At 46.9% G+C, this 20,569-nt stretch overlaps 1 protein-coding gene across 2 annotated transcripts in view; it reads right to left on the bottom strand.

Moving 5' to 3' along the window:
- SDC3 (syndecan 3) overlaps window positions 1-20,569 on the bottom strand; it is a 205,060-nt gene that overhangs the window by 144,048 nt on the left and 40,443 nt on the right. Inside the window, exon 2 of one of the 2 annotated variants that reach the window (XM_029619748.1) lies at window positions 8,463-8,546. The exons of the other annotated variant lie outside the window; for it this stretch is intronic. Within the exon in view, the coding sequence (XP_029475608.1) occupies window positions 8,463-8,546 (84 nt within the window). The remainder of the gene's footprint in view (window positions 1-8,462; window positions 8,547-20,569) is intronic. 2 annotated transcript variants of the gene reach the window in all.

Here is a 20,569-nt window from a genome sequence, read left to right as displayed (position 1 = left end):
TGCAGCGCAATAAACAGCTTTGCCCAGGAAATCTGTTTACCATCTCAGTGGAGTGGAGGTTTCCAAGATCAGAGGAGACACAGTCGTGCTGTTTTCTTTAAATTCTTCCAAGGAAGCTCACTTAGAATGGATAGTGCCATGGCTCAAGCTGATGCCCTGAAGTTCCTGCATTTCTCCCTCTCGTAAGTGAGCGAGCCTCAATGTAGCACTAAAAACCTGTCAGCTAGCCCAGCAGGGCTACCAACCAGCCAGTATTCTTACAACCTGGCTGGCTGGCTGGCTTTGATAGAGGCCAGCAGCTGGGCAGGACCTTTAAAACAAAAACGTAATTCTGCTGACCAGTTTTCCCCCCTTCCCCAGCGGCAAACCATCCTCTCCCTCACAGCTTCTCTCCTCCTTCTCCTCCACACACCTGATGCTCTCCTCCTCCCTCTACCCCACAGACATTTTCTCCTAAAGCAGGGGCTGGTCCTCGGACTGACCGCAACGCTGGTAGCAACAAACCGTGGAAGCGGGCAGGCCAGGCTCTGAGTCCGCGCGTGTGCCACGCTCAGGCCCTGCCTCCTGTACAGAAGCCAGGAGGGGGCAGGGTCACCACCCTAAGTAGTGCTTAGGACCAGAAGCAAAAAGGTCCACAGGAGAAGAAAGTTTATTTACTTATTTGAAAATAACTTGTTGCCTGCGCGGGTTACAAATAAAGCATTTAGAATAAAATACAAAATGAAACCGAGCAAAGACAGAAACAAAGGCTTACGAAGCACCGAAGCCCGTACAGAGCCTGGGTATTAAGAGGCCTAAGGAGAAAACAAGGGGAGAGGCCTTAAAAGGTAATGGACTGGAGAACGCTAATAAGGCCTGAAGGCTTGCCGAGGTCTTTATATGCTTGACTGAACAGATGATGATATTTTAGGGCTTTTTTTTAAATCCTTAGCACTAGACAAAGGTCTTAAGTGAGGCGGGATAGAATTACAAATAATAGGGCCGGCAACAGGAAAAGCCCGGCCAACCTGGAGAGAGTCTTGGAGAGGGCACCTCTAGCAGAAATTGATTTTTTGATCTTAAGCTGCCTGAAGGAAGGCAGAAGTGGAATCGTGAGTAACCATGGGATGTTGGACATTGTCTATCGAGTTATGGACTGCAGATACTGTTTTATATAATATCCTCCACTGAACTGGCAACCAATGTAAAGAATACAGAATCTGCGTGATGTGATTGTGGGGTTTTGTATTTGTAAGTAATCGGGCTGCAGAGTTTTGAACGAGCTGAAGGGGCCCGATTGTGGAGTGAGGAAGGCCGACATATAACGAGTTACAGTAGTCAATCTCTGTGAGCACTAGAAACCTAAGGACAGTCCTAAAGTCAGCAGGTTCATGTAAAGGTTTAATGTGTCTAAGGCGGTGGAGCTTGAGTTGGATGATTGCAGAACTGATTTGATTTGTGATTTCATGTCAAGTTTAGTGTCAAAGGTGACTCTGAGGTTCTGAGCAGACTGGGAAATATGAAGCATAATATCAAATGACAATGTCTTAGGCATGTCAGTAAATGCAGGGTTACCAAGAATAATTATCTTGGTTTTCGAGAAATTCAGAAAAAGTTTGTTGTGAGATAGCCACTTGTTAATGGACGATGAGCTGTGGACTGCCAATTCTGTTGGACTGGAAAGTAAAACTGAATATCAACCACGTAAAGATGGTAAGAGAGCCCTAAGGTGGAAAGGATCATACAGATGGGTGAGAGAGAGATATTAAACAAGACAGCCAAGAGTGCCAAGCCTTGGGGGGGTCACCTGTATTAATTGGGGACCATGACGAGGTAGCTGTGTGTATACGTAGTTGCTGTGAACGGACCTGTAAGTAGGATTTGAACCAGGAGTGTACTGTACCAGCAAGGCCAATGTTAGTGAGGCAAGAGAGAATTGTGTCATAGTAAGAAAGGCAGTGGAAAGATCTAAGAAGATCAGGACACGAGAGGTTCCAGAGTCAAATCCCTGACGGATCACATCAGTGCTGGATAACAGCAGGGTCTCAGTGCTGTGATGGGATCTGAAACCAAACTGGCATTGGTCCAGTATGGAATGGTCACTGAGGTAATTGGTGAGTTGCTTCAATTATTTTGGAAAGAAAAAGGAGGGATGGATCTAGGACAGAAGTTGCCGAAATCTATGCTGGTGGCTGATGGCTTCTTTGGAATTGGTACAATAGAGGCAGTTTTTAATGAGCTTGGAAGGGTCCCAGCTGAAAGAGAAGAATTGACAATTTGAGAAATTGGTTGGGCAATGTCGTCCCTAATTAGTTTTAACAGTACAGTCGAACAGGGAGTTAAGGGATGGAGTTGATTTCATTTTGGAAATGATGCGAGTAATTTCACTACTTGCAACATCTTCAAACGTACACCAGACATCATCAGGTGGGACCTTAAGTATTTGTTGGGATCCTGTTGGAAATTAATTCAGTTTTCATGTTGGTGGAGAAAGGTCCGTGGGGGTGAGGGGTGGACACGCTTGGCCATGGAGAAGAAAGAGGAATGAGATTCTGACAAGTTCTCAGCCTGCATATATTGAAATGCCAGTCTCGTTCAGGTTCCAAGCTTAACTTTTTTTTTTTTTTAATTTTTAAAGAACGGTTATTAAAGTTTAGTTAAAAAAAAAATTAAATGTTTCAGCAAAACAATTAACCAATACATCAAAATATGTCTTTAACACCTTCCCAACAACATGCTGGAAGCAAAATTCACATTAAAAAAATGTAATTCAAAATAAACTAAAAATCCTTCACATAATATAAAATGTATTTGACACAGGATTAACATAGGTAAACTGTTTCCTCCCCCGTGGGGATCCTATTCATAGCATGCACCTCCTTATACAGGAAGTGGGGACGGCACATGTCCTCTTATTCATAGGCCCCAACATCCAGTAATTCACTGCCCTTCAAGCACCATGGACCTCACTCTCTGGTTCCTGCTTGCTAGGCCCTGTAGCCTTCGAGATGCTGACAACAGCTTCCTCAGCGCCTCCTTTTCTAGTTCTGAGGTCCAGTCCAGCTCCTCGGGGGCTGGGCTAGTTATCCTAGCATCAAGCTTAAAGTAAGGCTTCCCATACCTTACCTAATCTTAAAAACTTACCAGCTCCAACCAGTTGCTCGGAGGCAGGACACTGCCTTTCATCTAGCCTAAGGTCTAGCAGACACTTACCCTTAACAGGGGCAGAAAGGGAGGAAGGACAGGCAATAGCTTTTTTTTAAATTATTATTATTATTATTATTATTAATTTTTCAAAGTTGGCAACGCTATAGCTCACCTTAGTCACTGTTCCTGTGTACATGTGTCTGAACTTCAGATTCATTCAGAATCATTTATAAGTCCCTTACGATTATACACAAAACCATCCACAAGCAGCACTCGCTCTTGCTAAAATTCCCACTCCAACTCCACCCCCCAAATAGACCGGTTAGAGAGGCCCTATAAACAAACCCTTCACACACACACACACACACACACACACACACACCCCACCCACCAAATCCACCATGCACACCCACACTAGCAAACGGGCCTTCTCCATAACTGGACCATCTCAGTGGAGCGCCATGCCCCCCCGACCTACGCCAGGAAAGCTGCCCACTGACCTTCAAGAAAAAACTCAAGACCTAGCTGTTCACACAAGCCTTTCCCTAACATCACAAATGTCATCAGATTCCTAACCTCTCTAAAGTTATTTAATACCCTGCAAATATCAATGGAAACCCTACTATATTATGTTATTCTGCAGGCGACCTAGCGAATTCCTAATGTATCGTTTTCGAATTTCTAACCTTGTTATAACCACCACATCCTTCGTTCCTCACTTTCAACTGATTAGGTTTTGGTTAAATCCACCTTTGTTTGATGTAAACTACCTTCGTTTGAGGTAAACCGATGTGATATGACTTGTGTCATGAACTTCGGTATAGAAAAGAATTTAAATAAATAAATGTTCTATTCTCTGACTGATTCTGTGTTTGTGCCCAGCCCAGTGGTTCTCAACCCAGTTCTTAGGGACCGCCTGGCTAGTCTGGTTTTTCAGGATATCCACAATGAATATGCATGAGATATTTGCATACAGTGGAGGCACTGCATGCAGATCTCACTCATGCATAATCATTGCAGATATCCAACTGGCCAGGTAGTCCCTGAGATGAAAACCGCTGGGCGAGGCACAAACTCAGGATCAGTCGGCCTAGCCTGACTCTTGCTTTAGGTCTGGCCCAGCAGTACTTAGGGGTTTTCAGGCCTTTCCTCAGCTGTGCTCCTGGCTAGTTCATCCAGCTCCAGTCCTAGCCTGTGCCTGGCTCCTCGTCTTGTTCCTGTGTTCTGTCTGCCTGGACTACCTGATTATGTACTGTATGGACTTGTCTCTTCTACCAAATGTACAATGCTGGCTATTTTGGACTTGCTCTGGTTTTACAAGTGTTGACAGCACTCCCCAGGATCTGCCTCTGGTCTGTAGCAGCTGCCCGCAGCTTAGCCATGAACAAGGTTTCCAAGTCCTTGGTAAAGGTGTAAATATTGTTTAAAAAGTGAATCCTATAACTACTTAAACAGTTAGTGGCTTAAAATGATAAACAGCCTCTTCTTCCTCACCCCACTCTCACCAGTGACCCTTCCACCCTTCCTCCCACTCTCCTGTTCAGCAGCATCCGCCCCCATCTCCCTCTCCCCTACCCAGGATCCCCCCCCCCCCCACCTCCTTTCCTGGGAGAGGGAACAGCCTATAGGAGCATTGGGCTGGGCGTTGACTTGACATCTCTTTTGGCGCCATGACTTCAACATGGCACTGGCTCTAGTTTTTCCAAGACAACCAATCCATGCAAAGTAATCCAATTTCTAGCACAAATATATTGCATGGTTTCTTCTTATGGATATGAAGATCAGATTTTAGGATATCCTGTGATGTGCTGTTATTCTGCCACTAAGCTGGCTGCTGCCAGGAAAACCAGGTGACAGGCCTAAGGAAAAGAAATTAAGAAACGAGCATTGTAAGTGTAATTACTGAAAAATGCTGCTGCAGGTGTTCAGATTATTATAAAAATAGCATGGTGTGTTTCTGGCGTTTTCCTTGACAGTGTGATTATATCTTCACGGACTCCCGAGAAACAGATCATGACAAGCTCCTGTAGCACACAGAGGATGCCGTTTAATAACACGGGAAGGATTTTGTAAATTTGTAGGTCTCCGCGTCGCTCTCCGCCACCACATACAGTGTGAGAAATATGCAGACCTGGGTGCGTTTGGGGAGCTGGCGTCCTGCCCAGGAGCAGTAGGAACGCAGCAGGCTCCAGGACCATGCTGACCCACTTCATAGCATACTAGGGAGGAAAGACAGCTGGAGTTAGGGGCACAGGATCGTGCCTGAAAACTCAGACACCAAAACAGAATATTCAAGTTATCCCGCTGACATCATCCAAAGCAGATCTGTGACCTTGTAGGATGTTACATGGGCAAGCCAACACAGAGAGTCAGCGAGACAGGCTCAGTTCTGGTATATATTAGGGATGTGAATCGTTTTTTGACAATTTAAAATATCATCCGATATTTTTTAAATCGTCATTAATCGTTAAAGAGTGCGATACAATAGAAATCCCACTGGATGGCACGCGCCATTTTTAAAGATGGTGCCGGCCGTCCAGTGCTCCTACCATGTGACAGGGGCCGGCCAATGGCACGGTTATCCTGTCACATGGTAAGGGCAAAGGGCCATCGCTGCCATTTTTATTAGTGGCAGCCGACGGCCCAAGAGCGGGAGATCGCTCCCGGGGCCCAGTAGACTACCAGGTAATTTTAAAATGTTTTTTTTGGGGGGGGGGGGGGGAAATCGGGAGGGTGGTGGAGGCTAAGGGAGCAGTTTTAAAGGGTCGGGTGGGTTTTTTGTTTATCGGCCGACAGCCCGAGCGAGAGAGAATGCTCCCGGGACCCCCACTGGTCCACCAGGTAATTTTAAAATCTTTTTTTTGGGGGGGGGGGGGGGGGGGTCGGGAGGGTGGTGGAGGCTAAGGGAGCAGTTTAAAGGGTCGGGGTGGGTTTTTTGTTTATCGGATCGGGTGCAGCCGATAAAAAACGATTCGGCTGGACAAAAAAAAATGCACGATTTGAATCGGAACCGGAACCGAACCGATTCCGATTCACATCTCTAGTATATATGTTTAATGCCCCCACCAGAAACCTGAATTTTGTGGTTCTTGGCTGGTGATTTCGTGGGGGGGAGCGGCGGGAGGGAGGGAGAGTGGGTAATTTTCAAACTTTTTTGTGGGTTTTCTGTGCCTCCACCCCTCTCCAAAAAAAGAGAGCTGCTTAGCTGAGAAGTGCTGTTTCTTCCCTACCACTCTGCACCAGAACCCACTCCCTGTGCAGCTTCCCAGGGGTGCTTTTGTCCCTGTGCATCTGGCACCAGCTCTACCACAGGTGCAGAGGACGCACGGTAAAGAATACGTGGAGATTTCAAAGATTAAAATCCTCATCCATGCTTTATTTTCCCCATCGCCCCACCGCAGGCAAAAGTACTCACCTTGTCAAACAGCAGGGGTACTTCCACCTCCCGAGGGGAGGGCAGTTATCAGCCAGGGAGCTTACCCGGGGGCAGTGTTTAGGGACCAAGACAATATCTTGGTCCCTAAACCAAGCTGCAGTCGTTGACGTTCAATTCAACGAAACGCCACCCCGAGTCCAGGAGCCTTGGCCTAATGCAGGGCTACGTTTACAGAAACGTTCAGCCGCCGGAGGACTTTTCCTGCCTCTATAATGGTGCGTGGCAAGGGCTACGTTTGGTGTATGAAAGCTTCTGGGAACTGGTGACACAGCTCGGTAAGGCAGTGCTCCCCTTTCTCCCCTCCAGGCAAGGTGACAGACAACAAAAGCAAAAATGTAATCCTACCCTCTAGCAGTTTATGAAGGGAAACCAACTGCCCTAGAGAGCGTAAGATTATCCAGAGGTAACCCAAGTGCTAAGTGCTTTATTGTTCTTTTATTAACATGCGATAGTTACGTCAACTATCCAGTACGGCCCCGCTCACATCCCACTTCAGAATCGCATTTTTCCCCAAACTGGAAACCATTCGACGCCGAGCTAATAAAAGCAAGCTCGGTTAATTTCAACTCCGATCGCCAAATCCGGCCTACTGTGCTGCCCAGACGTACCTCAGCTAACTTACCGCCAAGCAATTCCCCCTCAGCAGCTTGGAGAAAGAGCTGCCTGCACGGCTACCAGGGCAGAACATTTCTGTAAGCTCTGACACAGCACCGAGCGCCTCAACAGCCGTAACCACCGTCTGATCTGGCCTAACCGATCAAGCAGGTTATTCAGAAGGGAATTCAAGGTGGTTTATTGCTCAGTCAGGTGATATAGTCTTCCTGACCCTGCATATTATATATATACTCGTGGGCTCCACTTATCTCACCGAGAGCTCCTCGCTGTCACTGGCTGCATCCATTCTTGGGCTTTAGCAGAAAAGCAGTGGTGTCTAATCTTAGTAGTTGTGGGGATTATTACAAAATTTGGTAATAAGACATCGAAGGGGGGCCTGGGTGTTGGCTTAAGAACCAATCTTGTAAGAAGCAAAAGCTGAGGATGGCAAGGTTTGAGAAGTGGCCCCACTGGAGGAGGTGGTAGAGGCCATCACTGTAACAGATGTCAGGCACGCTTGGGACAGATGTGGAGGGCAGAGGTAGGAAAAAGGATTGAAAGCTGGAAACGTTCCTCACGGCCAGAAACGTAAAACAAAAATCCTACGTGAGCAAAATAAAACAAAACTGACAAAAAAAAAAAGCAAAAGAACCGGAGAAGGTGAAATCCGCAGGAAGATTATGGAAGAGGGACGGGCCTGGCAGGAGCCAAGAGAGGGAGCAGAGGTGAGGGCAAAAGCCAAGAGGCAGGAAAGATGCTGCGATAAACAAAGGAGGAAAGCAAGAGTGAAGAGATAATTCTTTAGCCGCACTGTCCTTAAATCACCCGAATAGCATCAGACAGGGAGATACAGGAGCATACAACCAGCATTCAGCAGAACCTCACACCTTCCATCGTATTACCACCAAAGCACACACAGCAGATAACGTTAAAGAATGCAGGTCCAAACCTCAACGGAGCGGTTAGCAAGCACCGGGGGGGAGGAGCCGTCCCTTCCAAACCCCCCGGGGATCAACAGATGCAGGAACTTCCTTGCTTCAGCCCAAATATTTTCTATAAAACACAGGATCCAAAAGGACCAAGCAAAGACAAACCCCACCCTTCACCGGACGCTCAAGCCATCTTGGGGATCTTGTCCAACGCTTGCCCCCAACTCCACAATACACCCCCCCCCCCCCAAGTTATTCTGTTCAGATCCGAAACGCCTGCATAAATCAGTTAAGCAGTTAACCAGATCAGACTCCAGTTCCGGAGATCACAGTGGGGTTCTAGGTACAGCGGGCTTGCAGAGGAAGAGAAAGCTCACCTGCTGGGAACGCCTTCCCCAGCCATCCATCTCGGCAAGGCTGGGCATCTGTCCTCGTCTCCTGGCGCTCAGCTGGGCTTCAATCTGCAGAGAGCAAGAAGGTGAGTGATCAGAGGCCGTTCCCCTTACAGCGTGGCATTCCAGGCAGGTGGCATACGGGGCAATTCTTAACACCTCCTGCTTTTACTTTTCCACACATTTATAATCGGGTAAGAGTGGCTTCAACGCGGGTTTCTTTTCCCCATCAGTGAAAGAGCTGGTGGTAGAGTGGAATTTTAGCTCAGACCGCAAAGCGCTCGCCACATTCAGAACTCAGCATTCACAACCAGGCACCAGCTAGTGATTTCCAAAACGGTTCAACTTCTGCGTCAGGTAAGGGATGAATTTCCTGTGACTCTGTGGATAAATATCAGCACTGTAAGCGCAGGTTCCACTGGTTTCTAACTACTACTGCACAGTCTAGGTCTGCTGTACGGCCTTTAAAACGCACGTGTTTACCAGGCACCGGGTGTGCACACCTAGAAGAGAATTTCCAAAGGGATCTAGATGCCTAACCATGGAGATATGTGCAGAGATCACTGCCGGGGGGCTGCATGGCTGAACATCGGTGTGCGTTTTCAGAACACGGCTATATTTAGCTGTTTGGCAAGTAGGTATGTAGCATTGCATTTTTTTTATTCTACATGCATCGTTTCTCCCTTACATAAAGCACCCACTTACCCCAAAGCAATTTTCAAAAGACAAGCCACCTGGCTAGTTTTGGTTTGAAAACTCAGCTAAAGTTAGGTGGCTACAAAAGTTCCCGCATATTTTGCCACTTAACTCAGATTTGTCCCCTTGCTGTATTTTGGATGCATCACATAATTCAAAATGAAGCCACACTCCCCAGGTCCTGGCGGTTGTGCACAGGAAGGAGAGTTCCTGTAGCCTTCTACAGGGCATGCGTCTCAGCTTCCATGAGCTCATTTCTAGCTCTGGCCCAGGTCATTGACCCCCTCCTAGACCAGCTTTTAAGGAAGTTATGTGGATGGCAGGCAGCAATCAATTTACACTCCAAGCCAAAAGTTTCTCACTGGGGGGGGGGGGGGGGGGAATGGGTTCCCAAAATGTCCTCCCTCCAAATTGGATAAAAATATATATACTGGGGGGAGCTGGGGGGAGGGGAAGAGGAGTAAGGATGGTGATTCAGAATCTGAACTCAGAGTGTAAAAAAGAAAAAATGGGGTTCAGTATGAAAGGCTTTTCATTTTGACTCTGTTACAGGTAATCTAATTGATTTAGTTTGAAACAGCCCACAAGCACTCCTTCCTGCCATTTCCAACTGCAACAAAGGACAAAAGAGTGGAAAACAATGTAACAAGGCATACGTTACACATGGCTATTTCCAGCCATGGTTGTTACAAATCTGAAACAGTTTCACTACTTTCATTGATACAAAACGAATATAATCCTGAACTTCCTTACAAAGGATTTAGAAGATGCATGCAGTGGTCTTAGGTTTGGATTGTATTCCTCAATAAAGATATATTGAAGATATCTGTATATTCCCCTATTTCTCATTCTCAATGAATTATTGATCCTTCATTTTCAGAGATCAGTATTCAGCGTTTAACCCTCCTGTCTAACACCGCGCCAGTACAGCTAAGACAAACAGGCTGCAGCTTTCTAGTTTATCACCAGGGCTCTCAGAGGGATTGGCGAGAGAAGGGGGGGACGGCAGACGTTACAGACACGGATTGATGTCACTTTCAGGGAAGAGCCAGTGAACCGCGTCACCGGCTGAGGAGATGAGGGGTGGCCATGCTTCGTGAAGGCAGGGGAAGCACAGCGTGGCTGACCCGCCACGTGTTCCCGGTTACACGTTTACGTAGTAAAACGGTAACAAGGCAATGACGGCAGAAAGAGACCAAAAGGTCCATCCAGTCTGCCCAGCAAGCTTCCCATGGTAGTAAATGCTGTTCCGTGTAATATTTACAATCCAAACCAAGCAACTGTCAAACTCATTACAAAATTACTGCTAGCAACATTTTTACAGAGCGAGCAGCCTTCTTGATAATTCAAACAATTCCCCTTGGATGTGCTTTGTTTTTGGACTTGGCCATAGAAGCCGTCCTGCGTTTCTTCCCTAGTGTCTGCGTTTCAGTACCCCGGACCAGCGCTGGCTCTGGTCTGAATTCAATTACCCCTTTCCCGCCTGCTGTCGAAGCCCAGAGCGATGTTGCAGTTGCATCACGAGCATCAAGGCCGTGCCTTCTGTGAAGGGGAGTAACTGCCACTCTGTGCACCCTTTCCTTAATGTCCACCCTCTGTAATCTTTAGGGATCCACAGTGTTTGTCTTGTGCCCTTTTTAGTTTGTTCCCTGGTTTCTGTCCTCACCACCTCTTCCGGAAGGGCATTCCAGGCATCCACCGCTCTCTCCATGAAGAAATATTTCCTGATGTTGGTTCTGAGTTGTCCCCCTTGGAGTTCATATCATGATCCCTAGATCTACAGTTTCCTTTCCAACAGAAAAGGTTTGAAGTTTGTGCATCATTAAAACCTTTCAGGTATCTGAAGGTCTGTATCCTATCTCCCCTGCACCTCCTTTCCTCCAGGGTGTACATATTCAGATCCTTCAGCCTCTCCTCATAAGTCTTCCAATACTGACCCCACACCATTTTGGTCGCTCTTCTCTGGACTGCTTCCTTCTTGTCTCTAACCTTTTTGAGATAAGGGATCCAGAACCGAGCACAGCACTCGAGGTGAGGCCTCGCCAAGGACCTGTATGAGGGCATTATCACCTCCTTTTTCTTACTGGTCATTCTCTCTCTGTGTAGCCCAGCATTCTTCTGGCTTTAGCTATCGCCTTGTCACATTGCTTCACCGCCTTCAGATCTCCAGACACTGTCACCCCAAGATCCCTCTCCCGGTCTATGCACATCAATCTTACATCCATCACATACGGCTCTTTTGTATCAACCGCACCACAGACACACGACTCTGCACTTCTTGGCATTGAATCCAAGTTGCCAAACCTTAGACCAGTCTTCAAGCTTTCTTATATCACTTTTCATTCCCTCTGCTCCTTCAGGCTTGTCCACTCTGTTGCAGCTCTTAGTATCATCCACAGACAGACAAACCTTACCTTCTATCTCTTCCGCAATTTTCATTCACAAAGGTAGTGATCGAGGGAGCTGTGTATTGTAGTGGTCAGCTGCGGGGGAGGGACTGTCCCAGCTTCTCTTTTTTTTACAGCAAGGTGGTGATACCTTTTGACTGTTACCCGTGAACATGCTATACGTTACTACATCACGTTAATGCCTCCATCGCAGAGGCTGCATGGACTCTGCCTTAAGGCAGTGACCAGATTTATAACGCAAGCTCTTGAATACAAATGGCAGCTCCTTCCATGTGCTACTGCCTCACTTTAAGCCCCCAACCAGATCTCTTATCTCACCCAGCCCTCCCTCCCCCTAACCATTAAAGCCTCCTTGCATTCAGTTCCCTCATTCCAGGCCAAGCCTCAAATCAGGCCTCCATCAAGCCAGAAATGAAAATCCTTGTATCCACTTCAGTGCCATCTCACCAACCAAACCAAACATGGCATTCCAGTATCCTGTCCATCGCTTCTTACGTTAACTGGACCGGAAAATCTATGAAGTGGGCTTCACCATTAGGCAAACAGGATGGATTAATTTGTCTTTATCTGTGCCATCTAGTTTGTTGCATGCCCCAGTTCTCCTCAAGATGCCTCTCTCTTGTACAGTGCTATGTACACTGATGGCTCCTCATAAATACTAATAATCATCCAAATTCCAAACCTTTTCCTACCTGGCTCCAGTATTGGGAGACAAAGTCTCTCAGCTCTCACACAGCATTGCCTCCTACGTCCAGTTTTTAAGCTCAAAGTAAAAATTCCAAGCCTCTCATCAAGGTAAGGACTGAAGTAGCATTATATTTGTATTTATCTGCCCATATCACACAGATTATAATCAGATACAGTTAACTGGACAGATCTGCTTTGTAAATTAATTGGCAACCAGTCAAATGTTTCCAGCGCGAGAGACTTATGGATAACTACAAAATGGTGGGCAAGGATTAAAATAAATAAATAAATAAAAGAGGCACTGTTTTCAGTATCCAGATGCAGACCGCTGAAACCTGCAGTAATAACTTCTATCCAACTCTCCCCACCCAGCGCCCCAGACCCCCACCTATGCTGCACATATGGACATCTGCAAGGGAGGTATTGAGCACCGGAAGAAAGGCTGCGCATGTCTCACCGAGTAGCTCCATTCCCAAGAACGAGCCTACGACCACACCCTGTGTCTGGTCATGGGAGCTCCAGGAGGCCCTCTTATCTGGGTAAGAGTAGCTTCGTTTCTCCTGCGCAACTGGCGAATGCCAGAACCCGGGCTTTTAGTTCATTACTGCTTTAAAACAAAGCCATGTAACTACAGATCACTGAATCCAACTTCCATTTCAGGAAGGTTATGAGAGGTAAATTATTAAAAGAAAAGGTGGTAAATAATCTTCATGGTCAGGGGAAGATGACAGCGACGGTGAGCTCAGGAGCCTTTAAAGCCAGGCAACAGCCGCTAAAGACGTGGCTATTCAAAAAAAGCCTTCCCAGACTCGGATTAAACTCACTCACCTCACCTACAACCAACTTCCAAGCACTACCCATATGCAGACAACCATCACTTCTGACCACTACCCTTATATAAAAAACTGTAATTATTTCAAATGAACAAATCATTGTAAATCACATAATTCTTGTAATGTACCCCGTCATACTCCGGTTATTATACTATGTTAAAGTTCCTTTCATTTTTCCTCTTGCTCCCAGTTGTACTCATCCCTGTTTTATTGTAACTGTAACTATTTTATGTTTCACACCTATTATTTATTTCGTTCATTGTTCCTTTTATCACTCCACTGTTTATTGTAAACCGGCATGATGTGATACCCTCACAAATGCCGGTATAGAAAAAACTAAAATAAAGAAAATAAATAAATAAATAAAGACCGGCAGAGAGTTTTGGTACATTTTAAACAAATGGCAAGTCAGAGTTATAATAAGGTGTTCTGCCTCTGGTTATGGGGCTCCTTATAAGGCTACACTTGAATTATGGGCCCTACACTTTGAGATAGGAAATAATTTAGAAAGGGTTCTATATTTCCTAAAGGCCGTCAGCCGACCGGAGAGTTTGCACCAGATAAGCCTTCTGATCAGAAGCCTCCAAATCAAACTCATTGCAGAGCAAATCTGATTGATGGCATTTCTACCCAGAGGAGTGGGGTTTGTCCAAATGGCCGCCTTCCCCCTCCCACCCCCCCAAGGGACAAGCTTCTTCAGTTCTAGTTTTAGCCCCATTCCTTGCATGGACTTGTGGTTCTGAATTCTCCAAAGAAAAGTCCTAGTGGTAAAGCGCGGACTGGATCAGCCCCGTTAAGTGAAAATGGAAGCAGTTAACAACTCAAGACCAGGACCTTGGAGAAGAAGAACAGGAGAAACCTTTGGCTGGAAGTCTTCGACATTAAGAAGAAAAAAACAGCTAAATTACTCCACTGGCAGTCAGAAGACCTTCAAAAGTTAGCTCGCTAGTCACTTTGCATGCAGAGAGTAAAAACTCCTTGGCTCCCTGATGCCCCCAATCGAATTGGCAATCAGTTTGCAGTAATTAACTCCTTAATATTCCTCTTTACAAGATCAGATTGCTTTGAAATTACTTCAATTAAACTCAATCGCCAAGAACAGAACAGCGAAGGGGGAAAAAAAAAAAACACACAAAACTTTGAAACTGCGGAAATTGTGTTATGGCTTTTGTTAAAGGGCTCTTTTTCCAGTCCCAGCGTGACAAGCTGGCACGCTCAAGAATTGTGCAAAAGGCTATGGCTGCCAAAAAGATAGAAAAGGCCATTTTTACAAGAGCAGACTAGGAACATCTCGCGCGAGTTCGTAGTCTCTAAACAGACGTCGCCTCTCTTAGAAAAACCTAAGCGACGCTCCACTTTTTATTCTCGTTTGGCAAACTCCCTGGGCACTGCAGCGAGACTCACCAGCCACTGGAATCACGGCAATGCCTGCACCATTTTCAAGTCACAATGCTCCAACGGGATGGGAGAACTGCTGTGGCAGGACCCTGGCGACCAGGTGAGCTACCAGCCCCCATTAAAATGGATCTCAATGGCCAGTTCTCAGCAAGAGGCCACCACATGACCACTAAAGGTCTGGGAGACTGGGTAGGTGGCCAATTGGTGGCCAATTCTGAGGGCAACAAGGACAGACCTGCTTGGATTTCAAATAAAGATAAAGTGTTATTTATATACTGCCTTTTGTGACACCTCAAAGCGGATTACACTCAGGTACTGTAGGTATTTCCCTGTCCCCGAAGGGCTTACAATCTAAGGGTCTGATTTACTAAAGCTTTTTTTTCCTCCCATGCTTAGTAAATGAGGCAAGCGAGGGTGAAGCAACTTGCCCAAGATCACGAGGAATGTCAGCGGGTGCAGAGCTGAGACAGTGTCTCAGCCTCACGGTAAGACAACACCAACTTACAGGGTGCAGGGTTTCATGAACTCTTTGCAAATATCGACTCTCTCTTCCCCTAAAAGCTGTGACATTTCAAGCCTTTTGGACTTTAAGAACGTGCTCTCTTTGACTGATCATGTACAGAAATCTTTGCAAAGTGAAAAATGGGTCTTCACGTGTCCTTTGGCCTCTTGTACTCCTGAGAACTGATAGTCGTCCAAGTTGATGACATGAAAAATTGGTCAAGATCTGGAAGCATGGATGAAGTTAGGGGACAGCTCGGCATAGTCAGAACTGATGCGCCAGAGTTGCCAACCTTCATGTCAAAGACGGCACTTCAAGAAGATGAGGAGAATTAAAGTGCATTTGTGTGTGTTGGTTCACCTCCTGCCTGGCCATGCTCCATACCCGTCTTTTTCCTTATTGTGATGGTGATGTCCTCCTGGGAAACCATTTGCCCTCTTAATCCCACCATTCACTTCTGTTAGACTTTGGTGGCATCGTCTTGTTAAATATCTGAATTTCCCAGTTCCAACTCTAGGTAGGACCACTTGCAACCTTTCCTTCTGCTCAAGATAACGGCTTGCTCGGTTTTTGGGTAAAGCCAGTTACTAAATGCCACCAGAGAGTTCCCTGTGTAACCCTTTTTTTTTTTTTTTTCATTTCCAGCCTTAGGAGTTGTGAATCATTCACAAGGCCAGGTCTTCATGTCCTGTAATGAAATGTTACTGTGCTACATGCTCTCCTCTTTCTTTTCTTGATCTCAGCTCCTCCAACCACGCTCACGGTTGGCATGCCCAGGCAGCACAGGCACTTTCACGGGCCTTAAGAGCTGGAGAGAAGACTTAAACCTCTGTCCTGCTGTAAACTTAGCAGGCGTTGTGACGGGAATGGTGGCTCCGTTCTCTCCCTCCTTAAGTTCAAATCCATCACCTCCATGGCACATCCCAGTATTGCTGCTCCCTCATGAAGCCTGATGAACTAAAGGGTTTCCCCCCATTTTGGGTCAGGGGGGGGGGAATGCTTAACACATAGGCTCCTAAGTTATAACTGGGTCACAGGGGTTAGCGTATTTGCTATGCATATGGTAACTCTATATTCAGGTGATGCGGACCATTCTCTCCTTGGAAGGACTGGCAGGAACTGCATTTAAGGAGACCTGCGATGGCTTGCAGCACCTCTATGGAGGGAACAGAAACGGTGCTGCCCCCCAGACTACAGAAGTAGAGAGAGATTTAAGAGGACCATTTTCATCCTTGAAGGGTGTTGGGCTGTAAGCTAGCACTTACAAAAGCAAGGATTTCGAGGAAACTGATGCTGAGCCCATCTCTATCAGCTCCCCAGCCTAGGGTGGGACGCATTTGTGGCTAGGTCAATTTGGGTAGGAGGACTTTGAAAGAAGATCCCCTAATTCCAGATCTGAAAGCACCCGCCACTAGGACGACGAGTCCTAGAGAGAGACAGGATGACTCGGATGCAGTCTTAGAGGTTCTGCGTGGGCTTGGCACCACTGTGACCTCTGGGTCCACTGGGCTCTACGCAGATGTGATCTTGCTAAGGGAGAGGACACAGATAAATACTGCACCTGCAGTTTAGTATTTAATAAAGGGTAGCATTAGATTCTGCCAGGCTGCACAGCAATTAAGTCCTGCCATGCGGCTGGCAGACAATGGAAAGAAGAGGATGAAAGGAAAAGAGAAGAGAAGAGAAAAGAAAAGAAAAACTACCATAAGATAAAGGAAAGAAGAACAGCTGCAGCTCTAAAAAAAAATCAATTTCAAAAATTGTGAGAAGAAAGCAAAGCTGAATACCGTGACACACACGGCTCCTGCAACCACATTGCTCCGCGGAAAAGAGACTGAGGGTCTCTGCCTAGGGAGCAGGGTGATGACTACAGCTGCACATGCTCAGTCGGGCATGTTTGAAAGTTCTAGAATCTTTGAGATCAGCCTTCCGTGCCGGGCTCCATCCGATGTCATCACCCATTTGCGAGGACTACAAAATTACCCCCCTCTCTGATCAAAGTGAAGGAATTTTGTCAAAAGAGGGGGTGCTCGAGCACCCACCACAACCCACAGAGCTGGCACCTATGACTGTGGCATTAAATATTAATTTGAAAAAGCTCCTCAAAAGTTCCTACCACAATTTGTCTCAAAAAAAAAAAAAAAGACATAGAAAAGGTTCAGAGAAGGACAACAGGAAAGATAAAGGGGATGGAATGCGCTGGGATTCCCACATCCTCCTGGCTAATAATAATTTACGGACTTCTCCTTCAGGAACTCGTCCAGTCCTCTCCATTAGCTGCCTTGACCATGCCCTCCTGTAACAGATCCCACAGCTTGATTGTGCGATGAGCGAAAAAAATATTTCCTACGATTTGCTTTAAATCTGCCGGCTGCTAATCTCATGGAGGGTCCCCCTAGTCCCAGTGCTGTTTGAAAGGGTAAATAACCGCTCCCTATTTACCCGTTCCGCCCCCACTCATGATCTTATAAATTTCCATCACGTGCCCTCTCAATTGTGTCTTTTCCAAGCTGAAGAGCCCTAATCTGTTTAGCCATCCTTCAGAAGGGAGATTTGTCCCCAGGAGTGCGATACAAGAACAGGTCAACTGCTGGGGATCCGATGGGTTCTTGTGACCCGGACTGGCCACTCTCAGAGGCAGAACGATGGGCTCGATGGACCTGGGTCTGACCCAGCAGGGCACCTCTTATGTTCTCATATTGTAGAAAGTATACCTCCTCCTTTTTCTCTTGATAAAACTGCAGATTTTTAATTGATCAAACATATACTTTCAACCCTGGGATGGACGGTCCCAAAACAAAATATTCCAATCACATATGTTACTTAACAAGCAGTAGAAGTGAACGAAAGAGGAGGGGGTTTGGGGTTTTCATATCTTCTTACTTTCACAGAAAGCTGTGAGGACCTAACAGCAGTTCCTACAACCATTAGGCTGCAATTATTGCAAGTGGGAGCCGCTGGGCAATCTCAGAACAATTAATCAGGAAGGCATTAGCCTCCCAGCGTTGGAGTGGCTTCCCGGAGGCCGCCCGGACATGCGAAGTCCCTAACAAGAGGCTTGGTGTGAGCAACGCTCCTCCCTCCCCAGATGTCTTGCAAAGGCTTCTCGGGAGAGAGGAAAACATCTCTCCGTCTGCTGGAGGTTTAATTAGGAATTATTAAAAGGTGAGGTCACTTCCCTGACCCCCTTCCTCTGCCCTTCTCCATCAGGAGCAGGCCTGGGGGCTTGCGACATGAAACGGCCCTTGCTGGCTGCACACTGACAGTGAGGAAGGATTAAGACGTTGCACTTTGCCAGCCTGAAGTGTTGACAGGCAGTGCCAAATTAGCTTTTCAGAGAGGCACTGAGCAAAAAGAAAAAACAAACAACTTCTTTTCAATCCACAGTGAATTTCAGGGCTGGGGAAAAGCAGCCAGATTGATAGCGTTGGAAATGTTTGTAGCACAATAGGTACAGAATGGACAGCAGCAGTAGTGCAAGCTTTCCTCCCGCACAGCCACAGCCTCACACGGGAGAACAGAAACGGAGATTTAAAAAAAAAACAACCAAAAACACAGAACAATGTTACTACAAGACCCAGCTAGATCTGCCCATCTTCCCTTCCTGCCCTCCTATTCCACAGGCCAGGTCATCTCCGGTTTCTCCCTCACTCTCCTGCCACCAAGGATCCTTTCTGTATTTCTCAGGCTGTTTTTTTTAATTCTGCCCCATGCAACCAATACCATCTCCATGAAGAAATATTTTCCCAGCATTACTTCACCTCTGCCCCCTACCAGCCTTTGAGTTTCATACAGTCCCGCACCCTTCTTTCACCACTGCCTTCCCACTGTGGAAGGTTCACTTCCTTTTCACTACTTCTAACTTTCAAGGATTTAAATGTCCCCCCCTTGCCTCTACAATTGGACATATTTAAGGTGTGCGAGCCTCATCTCACAGGGCTTGCACTGCAGTCACCACCTCTTTTTGGTCACCCTCCTCTGGGCTGCAGAAGCATAAGCTGATCCGATCTGGGCACCCCCGGCTCCCCGAGAGTGAGACAGGATTGCCCTTACCCAGTCGTGGTCCCCTCCACCCTGAGGTGGCCAGAGAGGTAACCGTACTTAACGGTAATGGTGCTGGGAGGTCTCCCCTGCCCACAAAACAAAACCCATCCAGCAATCACCACTTCATTCCCTAACACTGCTGGCCACTACCAAGCAATTCTCGGACGGCGACGTCTTCCGGCCACCAAAGATATGAGCTAAGGTTTAAAAGCACAGACAGCCGGTGACGAACCAGGTCAGCCTGCTAAGCCTTCCAATTAAACAAAAAAAACAAAACACTGACTAAAACTAGTGCTTAATTGTACCAAACTATTTAAGAATATTTTCATCTCTCTTCAAACCAGGAGTTCTGGGTGGGGGATGGCGGGATCCGATTTTATACGAGAACCAACTTGGGGACATCAAGTCCCAGCATCGAGTCACAGGGGTAGCAGACATGGAAGTGTAGGAAGGATGGGAGGAACAAGGGAGAGACAAACCACCACCAAAACTCTGAATTTTCCCGGTAAGTGTAACTCAAAGCCTTCTCATGGCATTCTGTATCATCCCAGTTTAAAAAAAAAAAAAAAGCACATATATTTGCCTTTTTTTCCCCCAAAGCTCAACAAGTAAAACAAAATATTTGGGAAAACATACAGAACTGTTTGAATAAGTGTTAAATTTCTCAAAATCCAAATCCTCTGCAAATTGCACATTCCTAATATACATATGTTTAAGGAAAGAGAATGAGTGGTGATTAATTGCTTGTAAGAAACACAGCAGATTACTGCTGCATCCGAAGAGCAGGGCTGCCAGGAGGGAGCAGGCGAAGAGAAGATGCCCGTGCTCCTCCTTGCACTAAACCTTTACACACACACACACACACACACACGCACACACACGCACACACACGCACACACACGCACACACACGCACACACACGCACGCACACACACACACATATCTATGCAGGGTTTGGGCTCACCTTCCGATTTACTAGCCTTTAAGGAGATGTGTGTGCCATTAGCCCCAAAAGAAACAAGATAAAACGTTAACTTACAAAATGCGCAATGGCTTGAACCCCCAGAATTAGGGGAAGGAGCCCGCCGATCTGCCGCTTCCAGCGTCCCACGGCTCGTGCGACAGATCCAACTGGAAAGCAGGCCAGCGGAGCTTGTGCACAGCCAGGAAGAGGCGGGAAGGACGCCGTGGGACACTCTGCACCCAGACTGGCGGTGAAGGCCCTGACTTCATCCCGCACTTACCCCCACTTTTGGTGGCAGTGCATCCCAGGCTCGGTGGGGGGGGCGGGGGGGAGGGCTGCACTTTATTCTGCCGGGAAATGTTTCCCCACAAGGTCTGCATGGGCAGCAGATACAGGGTGAGCGGAGGAGGGCTTCCTGCTTCAGAGGGAAGGGCGCGAGGCCCTGTCTGTCTGTCTGTCTGGAAGGTGGATGGGAATCCAGATGCATGCTTGGAGAGGTGTCAGGGGTTGGGGTGGGCTTCTCTGAGGGGATGGCACAATTTTGCTATCAGAGGGATGGG

Source organism: Rhinatrema bivittatum, chromosome 11, assembly GCF_901001135.1.
Source record: "Rhinatrema bivittatum chromosome 11, aRhiBiv1.1, whole genome shotgun sequence".
Classification (NCBI taxonomy): Eukaryota; Metazoa; Chordata; class Amphibia; order Gymnophiona; family Rhinatrematidae; genus Rhinatrema; species Rhinatrema bivittatum.
Note: the sequence above shows the minus strand (reverse complement) of the source record. Positions and strands in the feature narration are given on the sequence as shown.